The sequence below is a fragment of the Lissotriton helveticus genome, chromosome 4_1, assembly GCF_964261635.1.
Source record: "Lissotriton helveticus chromosome 4_1, aLisHel1.1, whole genome shotgun sequence".
Lineage (NCBI taxonomy): Eukaryota > Metazoa > Chordata > Amphibia > Caudata > Salamandridae > Lissotriton > Lissotriton helveticus.
Window position 1 is genome coordinate 1,735,337,284 of NC_136063.1, and position 25,131 is coordinate 1,735,362,414.

Here is a 25,131-nt window from a genome sequence, read left to right on the forward strand (position 1 = left end):
TAACATTATGACCAAGCCAAGACAAGATCTGACAGATATTCCATTACCAGATCCCGACCTGACACTTTATGTGGATGGTTCATGTATGAGAACAAGTACAGGAGAACTAGTCGCCGCGTATGCAGTGACTACTGACACCGAAGTTATTGAGACACACCGTATTGACAGCTAGTTGCTCTGACTCAAGCCTGCATACACGCCAAGAACCTGAAAGTTAATGTTTACACAGATTCACGTTACGCATTCGGAGTCGTACACGACTTTGGAGTGCTCTGGCAAGAGAGAGGTTTCATGACTTCTCATGGAACCAAGATTCAGCATGGTCTCCTTATTCAGGCTCTGTTAGATGCCATACATTTACCGACATCCATTGCTATCATGAAGTGCAAAGCACATACGAAAGTTACTGACATTATTTCCCAGGGTAATGATCTAGCAGATCGCACAGCCAAGCTTACAGCACAGACTCCAGACATTTCAGTTAATCCGACACAGACGCACACTCCAGATCCGACTACATGTATGACAGTTAAAGACCCTACTCAAGATGTCATAGATATCCAATTACATGCTACTCCCGATGAAATCAAGAAATGGTCCGAACAAGGAGGGGTCCAGACAGATCAGGGATGGGTAACAAAGGGTAGAGCCACATGGTTTCTCCCCGACTCTATGGTTCAAGTCATTATTAATACCGCACATAGTCCAGCACATTTAGGAGAAAAAGCCATGTTAGACAGTATCCAGAATATTTGGTTCAACAAGCATTTACGAGCTGCAGCCAAGCAGAAAGTCCGTACCTGTATGATATGTTGCCAGTTTAATCCAGGTAAAAGTGTCCCGGTGGAACAAGGTGGGTTCCAGCCCCCTGACCACCCTTTTGAAGTCCTCCAGATGGATTACATTCAGATGGAGCGATGTCGAGGTTTCAAGTATGTCCTTGTAGTCGTATGCGCTTTGTCCAGGTGGACAGAGGCATATCCAGTTCCAGACTACACAGCCGCGACCACTGCCAAGCAGTTGGTTCGTGAGTTCTTCCCCCGTTACGGACTCCCTAGAGTCGTATATTCTGACAACGGCCAGCCATTCTCATCTGAACTCATGAAGCATGTGTCCCTTTTGTTAGGGTACCAGTGGAAGTTCCATTGTGTACGCCATCCTGAAGCAGCCGGTCTCGTAGAGAGACATAATCAGACCCTGAAAATCCGAATTGCAAAAGTTTGTCAAGAGAAAGGTGTGGACTGGCTCGTAGCTCTGCCAGTCGCTTTGTTCTATATGCGCATGGTCGCACATTCCAGATCAGGTCTGTCCCCGTACGAGGTCGTATTCGGCCGCCCCCCTAACATGTGGGGTACTCCTAGACCCCGAAGTATTACCGATGTTTCAAGTAATATGCTGACAGATTACCTAGCTTCCTTGATGTCTGCCCTCAACTCTTGTCGTTCACAGGTTGCTGCCGCATTTCCAGACAATACCGAGGTGGCACCGCATGAAATCGTTCCCGGATCCATGGTCCTAGTGCGAAATTTCGATCGCTCAAGTCCACTGGAGCCTCGCTGGAAGGAGCCCCGACAGGTCCTCCTGGCCACCCGTACAGCCGTGAAGTTGGAGGGACGCAAAGGCTGGGTGCATCTTTCGCATATTAAAAAATTTAATGGACTGGCACCTGTCTCAAAGAACATTTCCCAGGATTCTAAAGACTTCCAAAGTACTATTCTTAAGGACTGTCCCGCAAAAGACAATGTTACTGCACCCTCCCTGTTAGAGAAAACTCCGCAACAGGAGTATAAACTCAAGTTAAGGTCTAGTAAAATAAGTCAGCCAGTTTGATTGTCTAAGTCCTCCCCTAGGTGAAACGGTTAGACCGGTTTCTGACATGTATAAAATAGACCCCCATAGTGAGAGAGTTAGTCAAAACTCAATCCGATGTATCGTTTTTCTATGTTTCATATTATTTCTCAGTATTATGATTTCCTGCACCAGTTATGCATTTTATCTGTATTTTCCAGTTTCTCATGTAAATAAGTCTTCTAATGTTACAGTAGAGCACACGTTTAGTGATCTGCCTCCTCATGAACTCTCTTACCGCCTCGCTATGCGTAATAATTCTTTCATCCGCATGTTACATTATTCACACCAGACCAGCAATGCCACTAATTGTTGGGTGTGTGGTCGACTCCCCCCTTTCCAGACCCCAAAGGGAGTTCTGCCACTCTTTCCTTATCCATTTTCACATAATGGTTCGTGTGGAGCATGGTCCACGTTAACGTCATCCTCAACAGATATGTCTTTTCTTAACAGTACATGTTTCCCAGACAAGCAAGGTCTTCCCCACAGAACAGGGTTAGATCTAGAAAACGAAGTTTACAAGTTAGGTAATTATTCTTCGAATTTTATGGTCCTGAATGTTCAGTCTGATTCCACTCCAGACTTACCTGCTATTTCAGTATTACCAGTCAAAGGCGAATTATGTGTTAGAAATAATGGTTCCGTACATGTAGGCCATAGTGATTGTACTACTATTGTCAAATATAGTGACAGTGGGAAATCTATTTTTAAAGCTTCACGTCATTCTTATTTTATTTGTGGTCAGACCGCATATGTTCGTCTGCCCCTCGATTGGGAGGGAACCTGTTACATTGCCTTCCTACTGCCACCTGTTTTCCTAGCCCCATCTGATTATCATAGAAACACACATCTAGTACACATTAGACATAGAAGGGAGATCGAGTCCCCAATTGTCGATTATACTGAAACTGCTCTAGAACAGTATACAGATTTCAATAGAGGTTTCTTCTTCTTTATAGGACCTATCCAGAATAGTAAGCTAATCCGTAGGTTAACCAGAACCCTTGAAGCAGTAGTCAATGAGACTGCCTCTGCTCTAGGTAACTTAACTGAAGAGCAATCTGCTATGAGATTTGTCGTTTTACAGAATCGTCTCGTCCTTGACGTCATATTGGCCGATAGGGGCGGGGCCTGTAGAGTCATCGGATCTAGTTGCTGCATTTTCATTCCAAATAACGCACCGTCTGTTTACTCAGCTATAACCAGACTCCATAAAATTGCCCATCTGTTACACCAAGACCCAGGCACCTGGACATGGTCCGGTTGGTTCTGGAATATAATTTCCGCTTGGGGATGGAAAGTCTTGTCCTTTCTAGGTATTGCAGTAGCGATCATATTCAGCTGCTGCCTCTGTATACAATGTGGCCCTGCGATTTGCGGCATTTGTGCTACCTCTTGTATTCCTAGTCCCAAGCCCCGTTCTAAAACCCGTTCCCAGAAAATTCGAGACGAGCAAATGATACTGTATGAAATGATAGATGGTATCATGAATATTGATGTTTCCTGATGGAAACGTAGTGACAAGGAGGGAATGTGGAAAAGTAAATTTTGCCATGTTCTGTGTCCCTACGTGTCATCCATCATATGTTATGTGCGCATGATTAATATGCATATGTATTCCCTATGTTCGATTAATGACGCAATTACAGTTGTGTCCACCTCTGGTATGTCAGTTTCCAGTTCTCGTGAATACTACGAATATCAGGCCTATGTAAAGCTACGTTGCCACGTTTCTCAGTGTGCACGTTATTCCATTGTAAAGTCCCCGTTTCTAGGCCTCAAAAGGGCCCGGACACTAGATTCAGCTCCTGTCTCCTGAGCCTCGCTGAGGAGCGATACAGCCCCCACCTGTATCCTCGACCCTTCACTTACTTCCTGCCTCGCAGTGCCCGGCTCAGCCTAGCTCTGCCTCTGAGTCTGCCAAGAGTATGTTATGATTCCAGTTATCAGTTCAGTCCTCCTTCTCTGCATTCCTAAGCTACTGAATCGCATCAATAGTTTCCGTCATTGTCTAGCCTTTACGTCTCCATGTAGGAGAAATACTGCATTTAATGGTCATTTAATATTCTTCATCACGCACTACATGTAGAATAATGCATGCTCCAGTCTTAGAGTCCGTTAGCCTCTCCCCTCCTGACTCTTAGTTCATATCAACATGTTCTCAAAACATCAGATACTAGATACTGCTTAGGTACATGTCGCCCTGACTCTCCAGACTTCAGTCTCTGCTCCTAGCACAGAGTTCATAGCCCCCAGCTTCTCCTAGTAACACGTCATTGCCAGTTTGCGCGCACCATTAGGTCAGAGGTCCCGGCTCCTTAGGTAGCCCCCTCCATGTTTCCGCCCCATTCATGACATATTCTGTTACGTTTGCATCACATGTCTATGTATACGCCTCTGTTACACCTACTTTCACCCTTATCTTTCGCGACTGCTATTGACCACACCCACTGCTCCGCCTATCATATGTATTGTAATGCAACTGTTTTAGTATATATGATCGTGCACTGTTATTAAATGTTACCCCATTCCCTTACGCCGATTCCGACCCTGCCCCCGGCAGCGCTGCCATCCTGTTCCCGTGCAGGTTGTCCTGTTCCTGTCCTTTATGCTGTAATAAACCTGCAAACTCCTACTACCTCGAATCTTGACTCTTATTTATTGAGCTATCTGTTATTGCTAAGTCCAGACAAACCTAGATCCGGTATTATTTATTTATATACCACACATTTTAAATCTGGGATATTTGTTATTATGGGGTCTAGTAGGTGTCCGGCCTTATGCGTAGGACCGGAGTTAAGGAGTAAAAGGTTCAAAGCTGTCAGGTCGTCTATTAGATTGCAACAGGACACGCTTGTTGAGTCCTCGAGGTGTAGATTTTATTAGTCCCAGATATCTCGTTACTGATCTTTTACATCTGTCCTATTGTTCATAGCTCATGGATTGCTTACCCCGCTATTTTTGCCCATATATTTTCTTAGGGGTTCTCAAAAGTCTTGTAGTATTAAAGTTGGGTGGATGGTGGTAGATTAGGTGTCGACTTGTTCCTACACTGCACCATATCTGTCAAACAGTCTTTATGGTGAGCTGTCCCTGTGCACATCCACATCCTACTTTATGGTGAGCTGTCCCTGTGCACATCCATTTAAGTGCTACTCTCCATTTACCCAGTATTAGCATCAAACCTCCTGCTCGCCTTTGGTACATTAACTGTGTAACCTAATAGAGCAAATACAGGGGTTTTTGATAAATTGCCCTGTGTCACATCTCCAACAGTTTCAAGTACAGAGGGCCATTATTGGGTAATTGCATTGCAATCCCAGATTAGTTGCCCCAAATCTGCATTTGGTGCCTGGCATCTCCCACAATAAAAGATTATGCTTGGTTATATATTTTTTAGGGATGAAATAATATTGATAAAAATTTAAAGTGGATTAATCAGTGCTCATTATTGAACCAGGCTAAGCGGACCTGGGCGCAGCACAAGTCCCAATACTATTCTCCCAGAGATTGTCTCAGATCTCCCATTTGGTTCTTGTGCAGCCTTTGCATAAGTGAGCGAGAGCAGGCTAATTCAGGTATCGTCTCTCTCTCTATAATTTTGGTTAGCACTTTGTATTCTACTGGTACTTGTGGAAATCATTGCCATAATGCTCTTCCTGCTTGACGGAGTCTGAAGTATAGCAGCAACACTAGCGGTGACAATCCACCCCTCTGTTTATAATATTCTGGTGTCTTAAATTGAACTTCTGGGACGAGGACTCCAATAGTGGTCATCGTGAGTGTGCACACTATTCTTGAACCAGTCTCTGTTAGACCTGACATCCTTATGGTGGTGTTTCACCAACTTTTTGCCTGCCTCCTTCCATTTTTCTGAAATCATTTTTGCTGGCTTTAGGGTTCTGCACACTTTACCACTGCTGACCACTGCTGACCAGTGCTAAAGTGTTTGTGCTCTAGCCCCTAAACATGGTAACATTGGTCTATACCCAATTGGCATATTTAATTTACGTGTATGTCCCTAGTAAAGTGCTCTATATGTGTTAAGGGCCTGCAAAATAAATGCTACTAGTGGGCCTAACGATTCAGAAAAGGGGGTGGTGATGAACAGAGTGTCTGAATTAAGCAGACCACTCTTACCCAGTCCAAAGATCAGGGCTTGATCCATCACCGTTATTTAGCTCACTGCCCCATCCCAGCTCAGAACCTGGCTATATGCAAATTAGTCTGTCCCTGGCCCAGTGCATCATGGGAACAGGGCAGACCAAACTACCAAGCCAATTCTTCACCAGAAAGGAGACAAGCTACCGGGGACCGGTTTCTGGCATTTCAGCCTCGTCGGCCCGGCTTGCTTGAATCCTGATGGAGCAGTGAGCAAGGGACTCATGTCTGAGTATACCCTGCCACACCTATAGTGGCCAAAAACGATTCAGAAAAGGGGGTGGTGATGAACAGAGTGTCTGAATTAAGCAGACCACTCTTACCCAGTCCAGAGATCAGGGCTTGATCCATCACCGTTATTTAGCTCACTGCCCCATCCCAGCTCAGAACCTGGCTATATGCAAATTAGTCTGTCCCTGGCCCAGTGCATCATGGGAACAGGGCAGACCAAACTACCAAGCCAATTCTTCACCAGAAAGGAGACAAGCTACCGGGGACCGGTTTCTGGCATTTCAGCCTCGTCGGCCCGGCTTGCTTAAATCCTGATGGAGCAGTGAGCAAGGGACTCATGTCTGAGTATACCCTGCCACACCTATAGTGGCCAAAAACGATTCAGAAAAGGGGGTGGTGATGAACAGAGTGTCTGAATTAAGCAGACCACTCTTACCCAGTCCAAAGATCAGGGCTTGATCCATCACCGTTATTTAGCTCACTGCCCCATCCCAGCTCAGAACCTGGCTATATGCAAATTAGTCTGTCCCTGGCCCAGTGCATCATGGGAACAGGGCAGACCAAACTACCAAGCCAATTCTTCACCAGAAAGGAGACAAGCTACCGGGGACCGGTTTCTGGCATTTCAGCCTCGTCGGCCCGGCTTGCTTGAATCCTGATGGAGCAGTGAGCAAGGGACTCATGTCTGAGTATACCCTGCCACACCTATAGTGGCCAAAAACGATTCAGAAAAGGGGGTGGTGATGAACAGAGTGTCTGAATTAAGCAGACCACTCTTACCCAGTCCAAAGATCAGGGCTTGATCCATCACCGTTATTTAGCTCACTGCCCCATCCCAGCTCAGAACCTGGCTATATGCAAATTAGTCTGTCCCTGGCCCAGTGCATCATGGGAACAGGTCAGACCAAACTACCAAGCCAATTCTTCACCAGAAAGGAGACAAGCTACCGGGGACCGGTTTCTGGCATTTCAGCCTCGTCGGCCCGGCTTGCTTGAATCCTGATGGAGCAGTGAGCAAGGGACTCATGTCTGAGTATACCCTGCCACACCTATAGTGGCCAAAAACGATTCAGAAAAGGGGGTGGTGATGAACAGAGTGTCTGAATTAAGCAGACCACTCTTACCCAGTCCAAAGATCAGGGCTTGATCCATCACCGTTATTTAGCTCACTGCCCCATCCCAGCTCAGAACCTGGCTATATGCAAATTAGTCTGTCCCTGGCCCAGTGCATCATGGGAACAGGGCAGACCAAACTACCAAGCCAATTCTTCACCAGAAAGGAGACAAGCTACCGGGGACCGGTTTCTGGCATTTCAGCCTCGTCGGCCCGGCTTGCTTGAATCCTGATGGAGCAGTGAGCAAGGGACTCATGTCTGAGTATACCCTGCCACACCTATAGTGGCCAAAAACGATTCAGAAAAGGGGGTGGTGATGAACAGAGTGTCTGAATTAAGCAGACCACTCTTACCCAGTCCAAAGATCAGGGCTTGATCCATCACCGTTATTTAGCTCACTGCCCCATCCCAGCTCAGAACCTGGCTATATGCAAATTAGTCTGTCCCTGGCCCAGTGCATCATGGGAACAGGGCAGACCAAACTACCAAGCCAATTCTTCACCAGAAAGGAGACAAGCTACCGGGGACCGGTTTCTGGCATTTCAGCCTCGTCGGCCCGGCTTGCTTGAATCCTGATGGAGCAGTGAGCAAGGGACTCATGTCTGAGTATACCCTGCCACACCTATAGTGGCCAAAAAGGATTCAGAAAAGGGGGTGGTGATGAACAGAGTGTCTGAATTAAGCAGACCACTCTTACCCAGTCCAAAGATCAGGGCTTGATCCATCACCGTTATTTAGCTCACTGCCCCATCCCAGCTCAGAACCTGGCTATATGCAAATTAGTCTGTCCCTGGCCCAGTGCATCATGGGAACAGGGCAGACCAAACTACCAAGCCAATTCTTCATCAGAAAGGAGACAAGCTACCGGGGACCGGTTTCTGGCATTTCAGCCTCGTCGGCCCGGCTTGCTTGAATCCTGATGGAGCAGTGAGCAAGGGACTCATGTCTGAGTATACCCTGCCACACCTATAGTGGCCAAAAACGATTCAGAAAAGGGGGTGGTGATGAACAGAGTGTCTGAATTAAGCAGACCACTCTTACCCAGTCCAAAGATCAGGGCTTGATCCATCACCGTTATTTAGCTCACTGCCCCATCCCAGCTCAGAACCTGGCTATATGCAAATTAGTCTGTCCCTGGCCCAGTGCATCATGGGAACAGGGCAGACCAAACTACCAAGCCAATTCTTCACCAGAAAGGAGACAAGCTACCGGGGACCGGTTTCTGGCATTTCAGCCTCGTCGGCCCGGCTTGCTTGAATCCTGATGGAGCAGTGAGCAAGGGACTCATGTCTGAGTATACCCTGCCACACCTATAGTGGCCAAAAACGATTCAGAAAAGGGGGTGGTGATGAACAGAGTGTCTGAATTAAGCAGACCACTCTTACCCAGTCCAAAGATCAGGGCTTGATCCATCACCGTTATTTAGCTCACTGCCCCATCCCAGCTCAGAACCTGGCTATATGCAAATTAGTCTGTCCCTGGCCCAGTGCATCATGGGAACAGGTCAGACCAAACTACCAAGCCAATTCTTCACCAGAAAGGAGACAAGCTACCGGGGACCGGTTTCTGGCATTTCAGCCTCGTCGGCCCGGCTTGCTTGAATCCTGATGGAGCAGTGAGCAAGGGACTCATGTCTGAGTATACCCTGCCACACCTATAGTGGCCAAAAACGATTCAGAAAAGGGGGTGGTGATGAACAGAGTGTCTGAATTAAGCAGACCACTCTTACCCAGTCCAAAGATCAGGGCTTGATCCATCACCGTTATTTAGCTCACTGCCCCATCCCAGCTCAGAACCTGGCTATATGCAAATTAGTCTGTCCCTGGCCCAGTGCATCATGGGAACAGGGCAGACCAAACTACCAAGCCAATTCTTCACCAGAAAGGAGACAAGCTACCGGGGACCGGTTTCTGGCATTTCAGCCTCGTCGGCCCGGCTTGCTTGAATCCTGATGGAGCAGTGAGCAAGGGACTCATGTCTGAGTATACCCTGCCACACCTATAGTGGCCAAAAACGATTCAGAAAAGGGGGTGGTGATGAACAGAGTGTCTGAATTAAGCAGACCACTCTTACCCAGTCCAAAGATCAGGGCTTGATCCATCACCGTTATTTAGCTCACTGCCCCATCCCAGCTCAGAACCTGGCTATATGCAAATTAGTCTGTCCCTGGCCCAGTGCATCATGGGAACAGGGCAGACCAAACTACCAAGCCAATTCTTCACCAGAAAGGAGACAAGCTACCGGGGACCGGTTTCTGGCATTTCAGCCTCGTCGGCCCGGCTTGCTTGAATCCTGATGGAGCAGTGAGCAAGGGACTCATGTCTGAGTATACCCTGCCACACCTATAGTGGCCAAAAACGATTCAGAAAAGGGGGTGGTGATGAACAGAGTGTCTGAATTAAGCAGACCACTCTTACCCAGTCCAAAGATCAGGGCTTGATCCATCACCGTTATTTAGCTCACTGCCCCATCCCAGTTCAGAACCTGGCTATATGCAAATTAGTCTGTCCCTGGCCCAGTGCATCATGGGAACAGGGCAGACCAAACTACCAAGCCAATTCTTCATCAGAAAGGAGACAAGCTACCGGGGACCGGTTTCTGGCATTTCAGCCTCGTCGGCCCGGCTTGCTTGAATCCTGATGGAGCAGTGAGCAAGGGACTCATGTCTGAGTATACCCTGCCACACCTATAGTGGCCAAAAACGATTCAGAAAAGGGGGTGGTGATGAACAGAGTGTCTGAATTAAGCAGACCACTCTTACCCAGTCCAAAGATCAGGGCTTGATCCATCACCGTTATTTAGCTCACTGCCCCATCCCAGCTCAGAACCTGGCTATATGCAAATTAGTCTGTCCCTGGCCCAGTGCATCATGGGAACAGGGCAGACCAAACTACCAAGCCAATTCTTCACCAGAAAGGAGACAAGCTACCGGGGACCGGTTTCTGGCATTTCAGCCTCGTCGGCCCGGCTTGCTTGAATCCTGATGGAGCAGTGAGCAAGTGTAAGAATTGGCTTTTGTAGTCTGGTCTGCCCTGTTCCCATGATGCACTGGGCTAGGGACAGACTAATTTGCATACAGCCAGGTTCTGAAACTGGGATGGTGCAATGAGCTAAAAAACGGTGTTGGATCTAGCCCTGATGCTTGACTGGGTGAGAGTTTTCTGCTTAATTCAGAGACTCTGTCCATCACCACCCCTTGTTGTAAATAATTTTGTCCACCCTAAGCGTGGAAGGGTATACTCAGATGTGAGTCCCTTGCTCATTGCACCATCAGGATTCAAGCAAGCCGGGCCGAAGACGGCTGAAATGCCAGAAACCGGTCCCCGGAAGCTTGTTTCCTTCCCAGTGTAAGAATTGGCTTTTGTAGTCTGGTCTGCCCTGTTCCCATGATGCACTGGGCCAGGGACAGACTAATTTGCATACAGCCAGGTTCTGAAACTGGGATGGTGCAATGAGCTAAAAAACGGTGTTGGATCTAGCCCTGATCTCTTGACTGGGTGAGAGTATTCTGCTTAATTCAGAGACTCTGTCCATCACCACCCCTTGTTGTAAATAATTTTGTCCACCCTAAGCGTGGAAGGGTATACTCAGATGTGAGTCCCTTGCTCATTGCACCATCAGGATTCAAGCAAGCCGGGCCGAAGACGGCTGAAATGCCAGAAACCGGTCCCCGGAAGCTTGTTTCCTTCCCAGTGTAAGAATTGGCTTTTGTAGTCTGGTCTGCCCTGTTCCCATGATGCACTGGGCCAGGGACAGACTAATTTGCATACAGCCAGGTTCTGAAACTGGGATGGTGCAATGAGCTAAAAAACGGTGTTGGATCTAGCCCTGATCTCTTGACTGGGTGAGAGTATTCTGCTTAATTCAGAGACTCTGTCCATCACCACCCCTTGTTGTAAATAATTTTGTCCACCCTAAGCGTGGAAGGGTATACTCAGATGTGAGTCCCTTGCTCATTGCACCATCAGGATTCAAGCAAGCCGGGCCGAAGACGGCTGAAATGCCAGAAACCGATCCCCGGAAGCTTGTTTCCTTCCCAGTGTAAGAATTGGCTTTTGTAGTCTGGTCTGCCCTGTTCCCATGATGCACTGGGCCAGGGACAGACTAATTTGCATACAGCCAGGTTCTGAAACTGGGATGGTGCAATGAGCTAAAAAACTGTGTTGGATCTAGCCCTGATCTCTTGACTGGGTGAGAGTATTCTGCTTAATTCAGAGACTCTGTCCATCACCACCCCTTGTTGTAAATAATTTTGTCCACCCTAAGCGTGGAAGGGTATACTCAGATGTGAGTCCCTTGCTCATTGCACCATCAGGATTCAAGCAAGCCGGGCCGAAGACGGCTGAAATGCCAGAAACCGGTCCCCGGAAGCTTGTTTCCTTCCCAGTGTAAGAATTGGCTTTTGTAGTCTGGTCTGCCCTGTTCCCATTATGCACTGGGCCAGGGACAGACTAATTTGCATACAGCCAGGTTCTGAAACTGGGATGGTGCAATGAGCTAAAAAACGGTGTTGGATCTAGCCCTGATCTCTTGACTGGGTGAGAGTATTCTGCTTAATTCAGAGACTCTGTCCATCACCACCCCTTGTTGTAAATAATTTTGTCCACCCTAAGCGTGGAAGGGTATACTCAGATGTGAGTCCCTTGCTCATTGCACCATCAGGATTCAAGAAAGCCGGGACGAAGATGGCTGAAATGCCAGAAACCGATCTCCCCGGAAGCTTGTTTCCTTCCCAGTGTAAGAATTGGCTTTTGTAGTCTGGTCTGCCCTGTTCCCATGATGCACTGGGCCAGGGACAGACTAATTTGCATACAGCCAGGTTCTGAAACTGGGATGGTGCAATGAGCTAAAAAACGGTGTTGGATCTAGCCCTGATCTCTTGACTGGGTGAGAGTATTCTGCTTAATTCAGAGACTCTGTCCATCACCACCCCTTGTTGTAAATAATTTTGTCCACCCTAAGCGTGGAAGGGTATACTCAGATGTGAGTCCCTTGCTCATTGCACCATCAGGATTCAAGCAAGCCGGGCCGAAGACGGCTGAAATGCCAGAAACCGGTCCCCGGAAGCTTGTTTCCTTCCCAGTGTAAGAATTGGCTTTTGTAGTCTGGTCTGCCCTGTTCCCATGATGCACTGGGCCAGGGACAGACTAATTTGCATACAGCCAGGTTCTGAAACTGGGATGGTGCAATGAGCTAAAAAACGGTGTTGGATCTAGCCCTGATCTCTTGACTGGGTGAGAGTATTCTGCTTAATTCAGAGACTCTGTCCATCACCACCCCTTGTTGTAAATAATTTTGTCCACCCTACGCGTGGAAGGGTATACTCAGATGTGAGTCCCTTGCTCATTGCACCATCAGGATTCAAGCAAGCCGGGCCGAAGACGGCTGAAATGCCAGAAACCGGTCCCCGGAAGCTTGTTTCCTTCCCAGTGTAGGAATTGGCTTTTGTAGTCTGGTCTGCCCTGTTCCCATGATGCACTGGGCCAGGGACAGACTAATTTGCATACAGCCAGGTTCTGAAACTGGGATGGTGCAATGAGCTAAAAAAACGGTGTTGGATCTAGCCCTGATCTCTTGACTGGGTGAGAGTATTCTGCTTAATTCAGAGACTCTGTCCATCACCACCCCTTGTTGTAAATACTAGTGGGCCTAAAGCACTCATTGTGCCACCCACATACCTAGCCCCTTAACCATGGCTCAGGCCTGCCATTGCAGAGCCTTTTTGGGCAGCTTTACACTGCCATGTCGACCTGGCAGGGTAACCCTCATGCCAGGCCTAAACCTTCCCTTTTTATACATATATGGGACCCCTGAGGTAGGCTCTATAGGGTGCCATGTAAGGGGCAGGACATGTATGTGTAAGTTTTACACATCCTGGTAGGGAACACACTCTTTAGGGGTGATCACGATATTGTGTGGAAACTTTCCGCCCAACACCATCTCAGATTCAGAACTGACTGACACGCGGTCGGCGGTTCCACCCGACTGATTACGATGCAACCGAACACTGTTCGGTCAGAGTCCCATTGTTTCCTATGGGCGCCCGTGTTCCGCCCGGCAACTGGCCATAACACAGGCTCCTATGGGGAAATGGAGGGTGTGTGGAAAACCCTGCACCCTGTCACGGGCACAACATTGTGCCAGCCACACAGTGCAGGGTTTTACAGGGGGGGGTCCCTTAGCTACCCCCTCAGCCCCCAATCGGAGGCCTCACGATGAAGAGGGGCCTGCTTGGGGTTCCTAAAGTCAGTTACTGACAGCCTGACTCAGACAGGCTATTGGAAATTGGGTCGTAATCGTGAGGTCGTTCTCTGAGAGCCAGTCATAAACGATTCAGAATGACCGCGTGGTTTACAATCCGACCACGAACATCGTAAATGGTCGGGTGGATTGTAAACCGACTGAGTCGTCAGAAGAGTTCTGACACGGTTGAGGAGATTCTGACTGCGCGAGGAGTCTTTCCGTCGGACATCATAATCGGACCCTTCGTTTTTCAGTACTCTAAGGCCTATCTCTCTTATAGGATAACATTGGAATTACCTTTCACATCTTTCAAGTGTAACTCCCAATTGGGAAAATATAGAACTTTCGAATTTAGAGTCACTGAACTCGCAATTTAAAATCTCAACATATTGTTACATTTTAAATTCCAGTTTAGCAAATGCCACTTTTAGAAAGTTGGGATTTCCTTACTTCAGCCAAGTGGTGTCTGCTGGCTGCCTCTGGAATACACGTCTGGGGTGGGTGACAGCTGGCTTCCTGCATTCCCTCAAGACAGCCACACACAAAGAAGGGTAAGTGTGAATAAGTGATGGGTCATCGTGAGGCAAGATGAGAGGGAGGTGCTGACACTAGCACCTGAGAGGGCTGAGTCCTATCCCCACACAATGGATTGCTTACTACCCTGTAGTGTATCTGGAGCCAGGTCAGACAGGGGGTACCTCTGCTTTCTTTGAAGTCTCCCCCACTTCAAAGGCTCCACTGGTATAAGTACTGGACCTCTGGTACTAACAAATCAGTAGACTTCTGGACCTGTGACTACTCTGCCCGGAAGAACAACCGCTGTGCTGCTGAAAGGACTGCCACTCTGCTGTACTTTGCTGGACTACTGCTTTGCTGAACTCTGCCTTGCTGTGCTCTTGCCATGCTGAGCCACCCCGCTGCCTTTTGTTCCCCTGCATGGGTGAGAAGGACTGGACCTGCATCACTTGAACCCAGAGTGACTCCAAGGGCTTTCTGGCTTGCCTCCTGTTGTTTAAGTCTCAGGGACACAAAAGATATAGAACTCGCATTTTCCAACCCTTGGTCTCATCTGCTGGTGGAGCCAACCCAGTCCTAGAGCCTTGGACGTGGACCTAGGGGTCTGCTGTAGTCTTAACTGTGCATACCCTGCTGTGCTGGAATCGGATTGGCACACTGCACCCGGAGCTGCAACATCGCACTCGAACCTCGCGTTTTCAGGGATCGACGCTTTGCTCAACAGCCCTTGTTGCATCGCCGCTGCATCAGGAATACTGAATCCTCGTTCGGCTGCTCCCTACATTTGTTGACCCAAACCTAGGATCAAGGTACTTTTGTTCAGGGGGCCTAATTAGGTCCCTGTGTCCTGCCCGTGCTCCCTTTTGGTCGGCCTGAACTCTACTTTGCCCCAGTTCAGCTCAAACAATTAACCTTTTATACGCTATTTGCTTTTAAGCGTTACTTTGACATTTATTCCTTAAAAATTCATATCCCAACTTCTACTTGATGGATTTTTGTCGTTTTGATCTTGCTTTATTTATTAAATCACAATCCATGTTTCTAACCTGGTGTAGAGTTTTCACTGTGATACTGCATGAGTTGTTGCACAAATACTTTAAACATTGCCTTCTAAGTCAAGCCTGACTGCACTGTGCCTAGCTACCAGAGGGTGAGCACAGGATAATTGAGGTTGTGGTATGACTTACCCTGATTGTGGTCCCAACATGAACAGGGGGCATACCTCTGCAAACTAGAAACCCAGGGGCATATTATCAAGAAACGGCGTTAAAATTATCGCCGCTTTAGCGGCAGGAAACTGTTCTGGTGTGATCATGGACTTCTAGTAGAATTCTCAAGGGCATATTATCAAGCCCATTATCGCCGCTTTGGCTGCAGTTTCCTGCCGCTAAAGCGGCGATAATTTTAACTCCATTTTTGATAATATGCCACTCAATTTCTAAAAGTCTCCAATGTTGGGACTACTGCTGATTTATCGAATAGTGGGAGTATTTTCGAGTACAGTTGCTCAGCTCCAGCTAAGGTAATGCTTGATGTGATTACTGTGTGCAATTCTGATCTTACTTTTCCCTGCCTCAAATTCTGAGGCCAATGGCCCGGTGCATGAGGTCTCAAGTCTGATCTCTATATTGGTGTATTGATGAATAGATAAAGAAACCTGATGAATAGATACGGAAACCTGTGTAGCACCACCATAATAATTATAACTATCTGTCCCATGCAGACGGAGGGTTATCCAGCTATCTACTTGTGTTGTTAATCTATGAAACCCTTTCTTATTGTTCTCCTTTATTATTTCTCCTTCATACTTGCAAAAATGGATACCCTGATACTCTTTGCACAGCAAGGGCCATATTTATCAAGCTGTAATACAGCACATTGTAGCAAGCCACCTTGGTGCGCTGCATTACAGGGAAAATGCAGGAAAGTGCCATATTTATCACAAAACAGCGCATTTCTGCATTTTCTCAGTGCTGACACACAATGCAGTGCCTAGCCCCAATGCTTGGGTACCCTGAATAGTACACTGTTTGGTCACTGCCCAGTCCAAGGTTGTTATAAACTGTTTTTTCAAATAATTTGCAACCATTTTGGGCTTTTTCTTTTTTCTGTTTCACTTTTGAATTTTTCCTTTATTATGTTCATGTTTTTGATTTTTGGAACTTGAGCTTGTTAATTTTTGAAATGTATAATTTGTTGTCTATGTCATGTTTTGTGTTGTCCAATAAGTGTGATGATTAATATATGTAATGTGTGTATTGAAATATGTGTGTTTTATGTAAAATTTGTTTAATGTATTTTTGTGTTAACCATTGAGATTCTCATAAATCGATTTTGCAATTTGGAATTCAATTTGATTGAAATGAAAGAATAAAAAAGAAATGTTCTTCAGTCACAATGAGTGTCACGTGTGATCTCATGGAATGATGTTTGATTAATTATCAGTACTGGCACGTGTGTTATCATGAGCTTTATGATATTGGCCTAGCCTTACTGATTAAGGGTCAATACCCTCTATAGTTGATTATAGCCCGAATCCAGGCACTCTGGAAACCATGGTGCAAGGATGCCTGGGTTGTAAGGAGGATTGTTTATGAGCAGGAAGGAACGCATTCCTGCACAAAAACAATCCTCTGAGGCATTTTCCTCTTTCAATGTGTCCTCCAGAATGTAGCACACATAGAAAGAGGAAAAAACAAGGAGAAATTAAGATTTTTAAAAATTTTTATGAGTTTTATACGATAAAAATTTATCATAAAAGCATATACATCCAAAATTCATATTTTAAAAAACTTATAATACAGCATAATGAATGAGTCCTACTATACAACATACAGCTACAATTATAAAAATTATATAAAAAGATTACATTAAAACCATGGATAACAATGTTCATAGCAGATACATCGGGTAACATGCGTGGAGGCTGCTGATCCACTGTTTTTCTCTAGGAGCTTGGTTCTTATTAGCCATGCACAGCCCAGGTATTTGGCCATACCACAGACCATAGTCAGAGAAGAGGTGTCAGTTTTGAAAATGTGTAGTTTGACCCGCTAGTTCTTGGAACCAAGCTTTTTACAGACTGGTTTGAGCCATTTGGCTCTAGCCATCCTATAGGCCGGGCACGCAAAGAAAAAATGGGCGATGGACTCATTAAGAGCTACACAACCTGGGCAAGGTGCAGATGGTAAGTTGCGCCGATTCCAGGCTGCTGTCACCTCGTTTAACGGGAGGATCCATATTCTCATCTTCATGTAGAGCGCCCTATCCCAAGCCTCCCCAAATCCTATCTCAAAAAGATGCTGCTTAAGATTGGTGATCCATTTGATCTTGTTTCCTGTATCAGCTATTATTATTTCGCTGAGGGCGGCAGCGTAGTTGGACAGCTCAGGGGTCCTTCTTATGCGTGCCCAAAAGAGTAGGGAGCAAAGGCGTGCAATGTCCTTGATGGGACGTCTTCCCATGTCCTGTTATAGGGGCTTCAGCGGGGTAGAAATTGGAAGGGAGACAAGATCTCTAAGGAACTTATTTTCAGATCTAGCAAGTTCGGTGGTATTCTCAAAGCCTCATAATTCGGCCCCATATAGGGCCGAGGGTAGGGCTTTGTCGTCATAGACCACAAGGGCCGGGGCACTGGCCTACTTACAGAAAGATGTCATTCTCTTACGATAGCCCCAGACACCCGTTTGTGACTAAGGAGCATTTTGGCTAAATGGGAACTCCATTTCATACCTTTGGAGACCCGAATTCCCAGATAGTCAAAAGACTCAACGGTGTCAAGTACAGTATCGTTGAGGGTAATGCCGTTTCTGAAACGTTTCGATGGTTTGATTGTCATTAACTTTGTTTTACTTGTGTTTATTATGAGCCCCCAAGAGTTACAAAAAAGGCTAAACCTATTTAAAAGTTTTTGAAGACCTCCCGGTGTTTTAGAGATCAGGAGGGTATCGTCGGCGAATAGGAGAGTTGGGGTTTTCTCCCCTGCCAGGATTGGGGCGTCTGCTGGTTAAGATATTTCTCCTTGTTATGCTTCCCCTGGTAAGGCATAGCATTTTGAAGCATTCCCAGATCTACCAGTAATGGTAAATCTGGGAATGCGTCAAGATCCATGAGTTTTGCCTGGGAACAACCATGCAACACCAATGGAACGCCTTCCTGGGGCAGAGTACTGCAAATCAGCAATGTGTGCTGCGTTGAGTTACTCTACATTTATCAAGCCACTCAGGGCCACTTAAGTTGGCCTCGCATTGCTTGATAAATCCCATTTCAAGGTTTGCGTAGCTTTTGCACCACGGAACGTGGTGTAATTTAAGCCATGGGGCACGTTTGAATGAGGCATTTGCCTGGCGCACTAATGTGACAATAACAAGCCTCCAGGTGCACTAAAGCACTGCTGCAGTCCAGCAGCAGATGAAAGTAACCTGAAAGGTATGGCTTAATGCACGAGAAAAGCCATGCCTTGCCAGAAAAAATACATCTAGTCAAGCACCTTTCAGTATTAGGTTGCACGCTTGTGCCCGGCTCCCCGAGTGCAAAGATAATTAACATCAATGAGTGTCTGTGTGGTGGACAAACAATGTTTTCATAATTAACGTCAGTGCACACCACTGCTTCGAGCTCCAGACAGAAACATACACACTGGCCAAATGCCAGGGACATTGTATACTATGCTGTGTAAGATGTGTTGTGTAACGTCATCTATTGTGTTTAATGGTGGCACAAGGTTTTGCTAGATAGCTAGAGCTGTGTGTAGTGAGACCTATTCAACTACCTGCAGCTCTCTGGTAACTCACTACCGTCATTCCACAAGTAAACACAGCTGGGTTAAGATTGCAGCATGCAATTCATAGAGCAGTAAAACATGATAAAAGGGGCAGTGTCATACCTGTTACCTGTTAGCACCTTTTCAAATTCAAAAACTATAGTTCATCTGTCTGATTTCATGTAAAAAAGTCTCTGTGTCATTTAGATCTCTGCTGACAGGTAGCAGACGCTGCCAGGGCAGCAGAGGTCCTTTCTCCGCATAACACCCACCCTACTTACAGTAACTCACCTAATAAGTGGATTATTTCTAACAAAAGTGCTGCTGCTGAATTCATGTACTTTCGTCACAAATGAACTCTGGGCCAACCACAATGGCATTGTTATGTTATTAGAGACTTATAAAGTGCACGTTCACCCAAAGGTATCATGGCAGTAACCCTCAGAAAGAAAGTGAATATGTTCTAACAGCTACTATATATAGGAATCAAAAGCTATCTCAAAAAGCCAGGATTTCAGCACCTGTCTAAAAGGTTCCAGCATTGTTACTAACCGAATAGAAGGCGGAGGGGAACGCCATAACTTAGGAGTCACGACTGAAAACCTGAGACCTCCTATTCTTGCATCCTGAAACCTAGGTACCATTAAACGATTGGCAGTAGATGAGCACAGGGCAGTGGTCGAAGTGTAGCTTAACACATGTTTAGGGGCTTATTTACAAGCCTTTTGCGCCGCCGATGCATCACTTTTAACATGAAAAAGTCTGGCCCTAAACTGTGAATGGCCGTGAAGACTAAACAGCAAACTTTGAATTGAATACATTGTGTTATTGGCAGCCAATGCAGTTGTTTCAACAGAAGGGGCCTTAAACAGCAACTTGGCAGCTGTGTTCTGAAGTAACTGGAGTCATTTTAGATCACAATCTGATCATCCCAGATAAATGCTTTTAGCGTAGTCAATTCTCCTTTCAATCATTGCTGCCATGTTTTTTTCATGGCTTCTGACACGTGGTAGGGAGTAAGCTTCCTTACTGTCCGAAGAGATAATATCTCCTTCAAGACCACAATATTGATTTGCAGTCTCAGGGATAGTCTACGATCCACTATTATGCCAAGACTTTTTTGCGCCACATTGGGTGTGGAGGGCAGCCCCATTTCCCATCCACCCACAGATAAAACCCAGCGACTCATGGAACAGGAGTTGAGACATCTTCTTGTTCTCTAAGCATAGTAAGATCTCAGAATCATCCACACAATTGAATTTGTGGCACCCTCTTCTGGCCAGTGCCTTTACCAATGGCTCTATAAAAATATTGAACAGGTGGAGGCAAAGGGCTGAGCCTTAGGGAACTCTACAGTCAACATTGATTTCAGGGGCTTTAAATGGTACTAAATGTACAGCTTGTGTTCCATTGCTAATGAAGGAACTTAGCCACTCATATGCTTTATCAGATACCCTGTGGCCCTGATATGGTGAAGTACTGTTCCGTGATCAACCGTATCACAGGACGTGGAGAGGTCAAGCATAATTAGAGCCTTGACTTGTCTTAAATTCAAGTCCTTCCACAGTTCATTAATCACTGCAACATAGCACTGTTTTAATGTCATGTTTTGGACGGAAGCCAACTTGTTGCCAGTTCATGAAACTTGAAGTCTGCAAGTGGGTACACAGTTCCTGGGCTACATTGGATTTTAATATTTTAGAACAGCAAGTCAGAAGAAATAGAGGTCGGTAATTGTTCAACATCTCAGGGTCATCACTTTTTTTTTTAAGTAGAAGAACAACTGCAGCTTTCTTGAACATGTTGGGTACTATTCCTGACTGCAAGGACCAGTTGAGCAACAAGGTGACTGGCTCTGATAAAACAGGAGCTAAAACCTGCATAATTCTAGGAGGACAAGGATGTTTCGGGGACCTTTTATTTTATTTTTACCATTAACCGTATAAGCATATCTTCCCTCAAAAAAATACAATTGTCTATTACGGTCTTAACCTCGGTCACTTCGACCATCTCTGTGTAATTGCTTTTGGACTATCTGTAATAGATTTCCTAGAGGTAGCATGCCGGGCTTCTCTGCAATCTTTTTGTTTTTCAGAAACAAACACTCAAAGCAGGGTTTTACTTCTGAAAAAATAAAATCAATGATGCTGACACTGCGGTCACTCACGCACGTATCACCATCAGACTTAACTGCGGCAACGCACTCTATGCCGGCGTCACCCAGGCGTCACCCAGAAACAACTCAGAAAACTACAGAGCATTCAAAACGCCACAGCCAGACTGGTCCTTGACATAACTCAATGCAGCCACATAACACAACACCTCCGTCAACACCACTGGCCCCCAGTCAACCACCTTCAAGCGCCTCACTCATGACTACAAGGCTCTCCATGTCGCAGGGCCAGCATATCTGAACCACTGCCTCTCATTCCAAGCACCTGCCAGACAACTTCGCTCCGCCCAACTCGCCCTGGCCACCGTCCCATGGATTCACAAGACCTGAACCAGAGGAAGATCCTTCTCCTACCTCACCGCCAAGACCTGGAACACCCTGCTACTCCACCTTATGCAATCCCTATTGCTGACACAATTCAGGGAGGATCTCAAGCCCTGGCTCTTTGACTGAGCCTCCATGGACAGACTGATCAGCAGTTCCTCCCCCCTCAGCGCCTTGAGACCCTCACAGGTGAGTAGCCGCGCTATACAAGCTCCTGATTGATTGATTGATTGATTGATTGACACTTTGGGAGTTTATCATCCAGCATGTCGGGGCCATAGTTTATTTTCCCTGCCCCTGTTTATCATGCCTGGTATAGAGGGTAAGGACAAACCACATCTCTATCAGAAGAACTAACCAGAATACAACAGGTCTCTCAAATGCATTGAATGTGGTGGACCGTGGCAGATGGAGTGTCGCCCACAACTGTGATCCAGCAGTGCAATGGAGGTAACATCAATGTACAATTCTCAGTTTGAGTTAGCCCATCTATCAATCTTACCTGCAGCCTGTGTTTCAGATGTGCTGCACTCTCGCTTCCCCGAGGGATGACTTCCTTCTGATTGATGTGGAGAGGAAGCTGTTGATGACCCACCTGAATGGTTTCCTTCTGAGTCTGTCTGGATCTGATGAAGGCAAAAGCATAGTTTTTTATTCTTTTCTCCCAAGCATACACCCTCATTCTTTTTCTCTTTTGATCTTGATTCAGATGTAGACCATTAGAACATTATAAGAAGAGCTTTTTGGCCCATAGATTGAGAGCTCTCACATCCTGACCTGTTGGAATAGAGAATATTAGAAAGCTGTAGGAAGCCTCAGGTTTTATGGAGTGGAACTTGGGAGGAATGGGATCCTGGGATTCTCTCACTTCTGATAAGCGCAATATACATGGAAATGTCACATTTAAAAAGATGCTAAAATGTACATCTCTTTCAGTTGTACTTTAATTGGAATTCTCATGCTTTTGAAGGCTCTCATAGCTTTTACATATCGATGACAGTTCTTTTGGTCTTTGATCCGCACCCTCTAGGCCAGACTAAGGGATGCATGTAATGTGGAACCTCTAAAACTTGGTATAGCATAATCTAATGTAACATAGCGTAAAATATTATAACTAGGGGGTGCAAACCTACAAATTCAAATTGCAACGTTGCAAACATTTTTAAAACCCCTTGTGAACTACAAAATGAGAAGCGTGTGAAAAATAAAAATAAAAAGCTTCACCATCCCTTCGTGCTAACATGAAATCAATCCCACTGAAGCAAGAAGCAGCAGAAGAATGGTGCTTCCTGCCCTTATAAACCTCCAGAGAGCCAGTATTTCATTTCTGCAGTAAAACCCGCAGGCAAATTTGCTGGGATACTGAGCCTCATTGCTTAAGGCCCGGGCATGAGCTTTAAAAGGAGATATTGTCCTCTGCAGCGCGGGCAGCCCAGGCCAAGGGTGGGCCCGTCCATGCCCGTTAGAGCCCAGAGGAGGATCTCTTGGTCTCTTCATCAAGATTCTGGCGGCTGTTTTAGTTGGGCTATTATGTGAAGTGCGATTTTGCCAACCAGGTCCGATTTTTCAACTTTATCTAAATATGGTCTGCAAATCTTTTATCTGGGTGTCTGGCTAGTCACTCATTTGTTGCAATAGTAAAGAAAAAAACTACATGGACCTAAATGTTATCCACCCCACCAGTAAAAAGTACTTCAATTAACAGCATGCTGGAAAGGGCCATGGGAGTTATTAGTACGGAAATCACACCCACGGACATGAGGCTTTAACTGAATATGGCCACAATGCCCCCGTCACCAATAACAAGGCGAATAGTCCACTTAGTAATGGTACAATTGGTGCTAAGGCAAAATCAATCTCTGTTGTCACCCTCGATACATCCATTTTAATCTTAAACCAAGCATCTAGTTCTTATCTCCCAGCCAACAAGAAAACATAAAACCGGGCACGGCAAACCAGGCCAGCCAAACTTAGGGTGTGCAGGCAGCCCCCACTCTGCACTCTACATTTTTCTCGCCCCTGATAGGTGAGGTAAGGTAGGGTAAGGTACATTTATTATGTATAGTTAATTAAAACCAGTACAAAACATTTGCATTTAAAAAGATTTCTTAAAATGTAATAAAGATATGTATAGTCATTATGTTCGACATTATTGCAGTAAAAGACCAAAAGTAGTTATCTGGCCGTCTTTCCCGGAGCCAGGGCGGCGTAGGCACTTGGGGCCCAATGGCCGTCTGCTAGGTGCCTGAGGCAATGGTCGCCAACGATAGGGACTTTGGGGTCTATAGTTACGGGTCAAATTTGCGTTGAAGAGGTCATGGATATTTGGTGCAATAAACTCAAGGAACTTCTCCATGTTCAATTTTCCCCTCATAGGGCGGCTTAAAGCTGTTGAGTCGCAAATCGTATCCATGTTTGACAAACATAGCAAAGTGGGGTCTGCCAGCCTAAGGTCAAATGTTCACAAGTTTATCACCATACCCCCACTTATGCCATGCAGCTCTGGGATTTTATCCACCTTAGGAGCACCTAAAGGGACCTCATTTAATCAGACTAATCACAGCCTTTCAGCTACGAAGCCCATTGACAAAGTTCTTCTAGGTTGTGTCCTCCCACATCATGCGAGATTAGATCAAACTTGAGGGGGGAGTAGCGTTCCTGTAAATATTTGTTTGGAGGGGTGTTAGAAATGGGGGTCTCAAGTTGGCAGATATATGTACCTTTGCCCAAATAGGGACCCTTCATTCTAGTCAGGTTAAGGGGGATACACTTCTAAATTAACCCCTGCTCACCTCCTTGGTAGCTTGGCACGAGCAGAAAGGCTTATCTCAGAGGCAGCCGATTGCTAGGGGGACACGACAGGGGTGTCCACTCTCCCCCTTGCTGTTCACCCTGGCAATGGAGCCAATGGCGTGCCAGCTTCGTAGGGTTCTCCTGGTACATGGTATCCAAATAGGGGCCCAGGAACACATACTGTCACTGTACACGATGAAGCTCTGGTGTATCTACGGGAGCTGGCCCGTTCGCTCCCGCTGCTGATGATGCCCCTGGGGCAGTTTGCCGGAGTCTCGGGGTTACGCGTTAATAATGCAAAGTCGCAACTCTACCTGATAGGCTCCAAGGTTGAGAGGGGTGAGTATCAGCTCCCGGATGTGGGGATCCCCTGGGAGTTGGGGGTGTTGCATTACCTAGGGATTTGGATCAGCAGGGACAGGGAAGTTTTTTACCTGCACAATATGGGGAGGATAATTCGGGACCTCCGCGGCAGCATTGAGTTCTGGAACACGCTCCGGCTTTCGCTGGTGGGAAAGATTATCCTCATCAAAATGGTGGTGTTACCCCGATGCCGTTACACGATGCAGGGCTCATTCTTTGAGATCCCACACCAGGTCTTTCGGGACCTAGATGCTATGTTGATTCAATTATTGTGGAATGGCAAATGGTGTCGGGTGAGCCTCGAGATAATGAAATGCACTTGGGGCAGGGGTGGATTAGAAATCCCCGACCTTGAGCTTTATTATTTTGTGTCCCAATTACAGCACGCATGGGCATGGCTTGACATGTTGACTATTGTGGGAGCGTTCACTCCTGGCTGATACGTGCGGAGATCGACCATTGGGGGCACTTCTGTGGCTTGGGAAAGGACAAGGGGGCCGGTGCCCCCCACTGGTGCGACTGCTGGTGGCCATATGGGACAGAGTGACTAAGTGGCTTCTTCGGGTACAGCCGTTTGTCCCAGAGGCAGATTTTTGGTTGAT

At 46.4% G+C, this 25,131-nt stretch overlaps 1 protein-coding gene across 1 annotated transcript in view; it reads right to left on the reverse strand.

Annotated features, from left to right (window-relative positions):
* The window catches only part of DRP2 (dystrophin related protein 2), a 547,219-nt gene that overhangs the window by 24,029 nt on the left and 498,059 nt on the right, over positions 1 to 25,131 (reverse strand). The window contains exon 21 of the mRNA XM_078686308.1: positions 21,876 to 21,999. Within this exon, the coding sequence (XP_078542434.1) occupies positions 21,876 to 21,999 (124 nt within the window). The remainder of the gene's footprint in view (positions 1 to 21,875; positions 22,000 to 25,131) is intronic.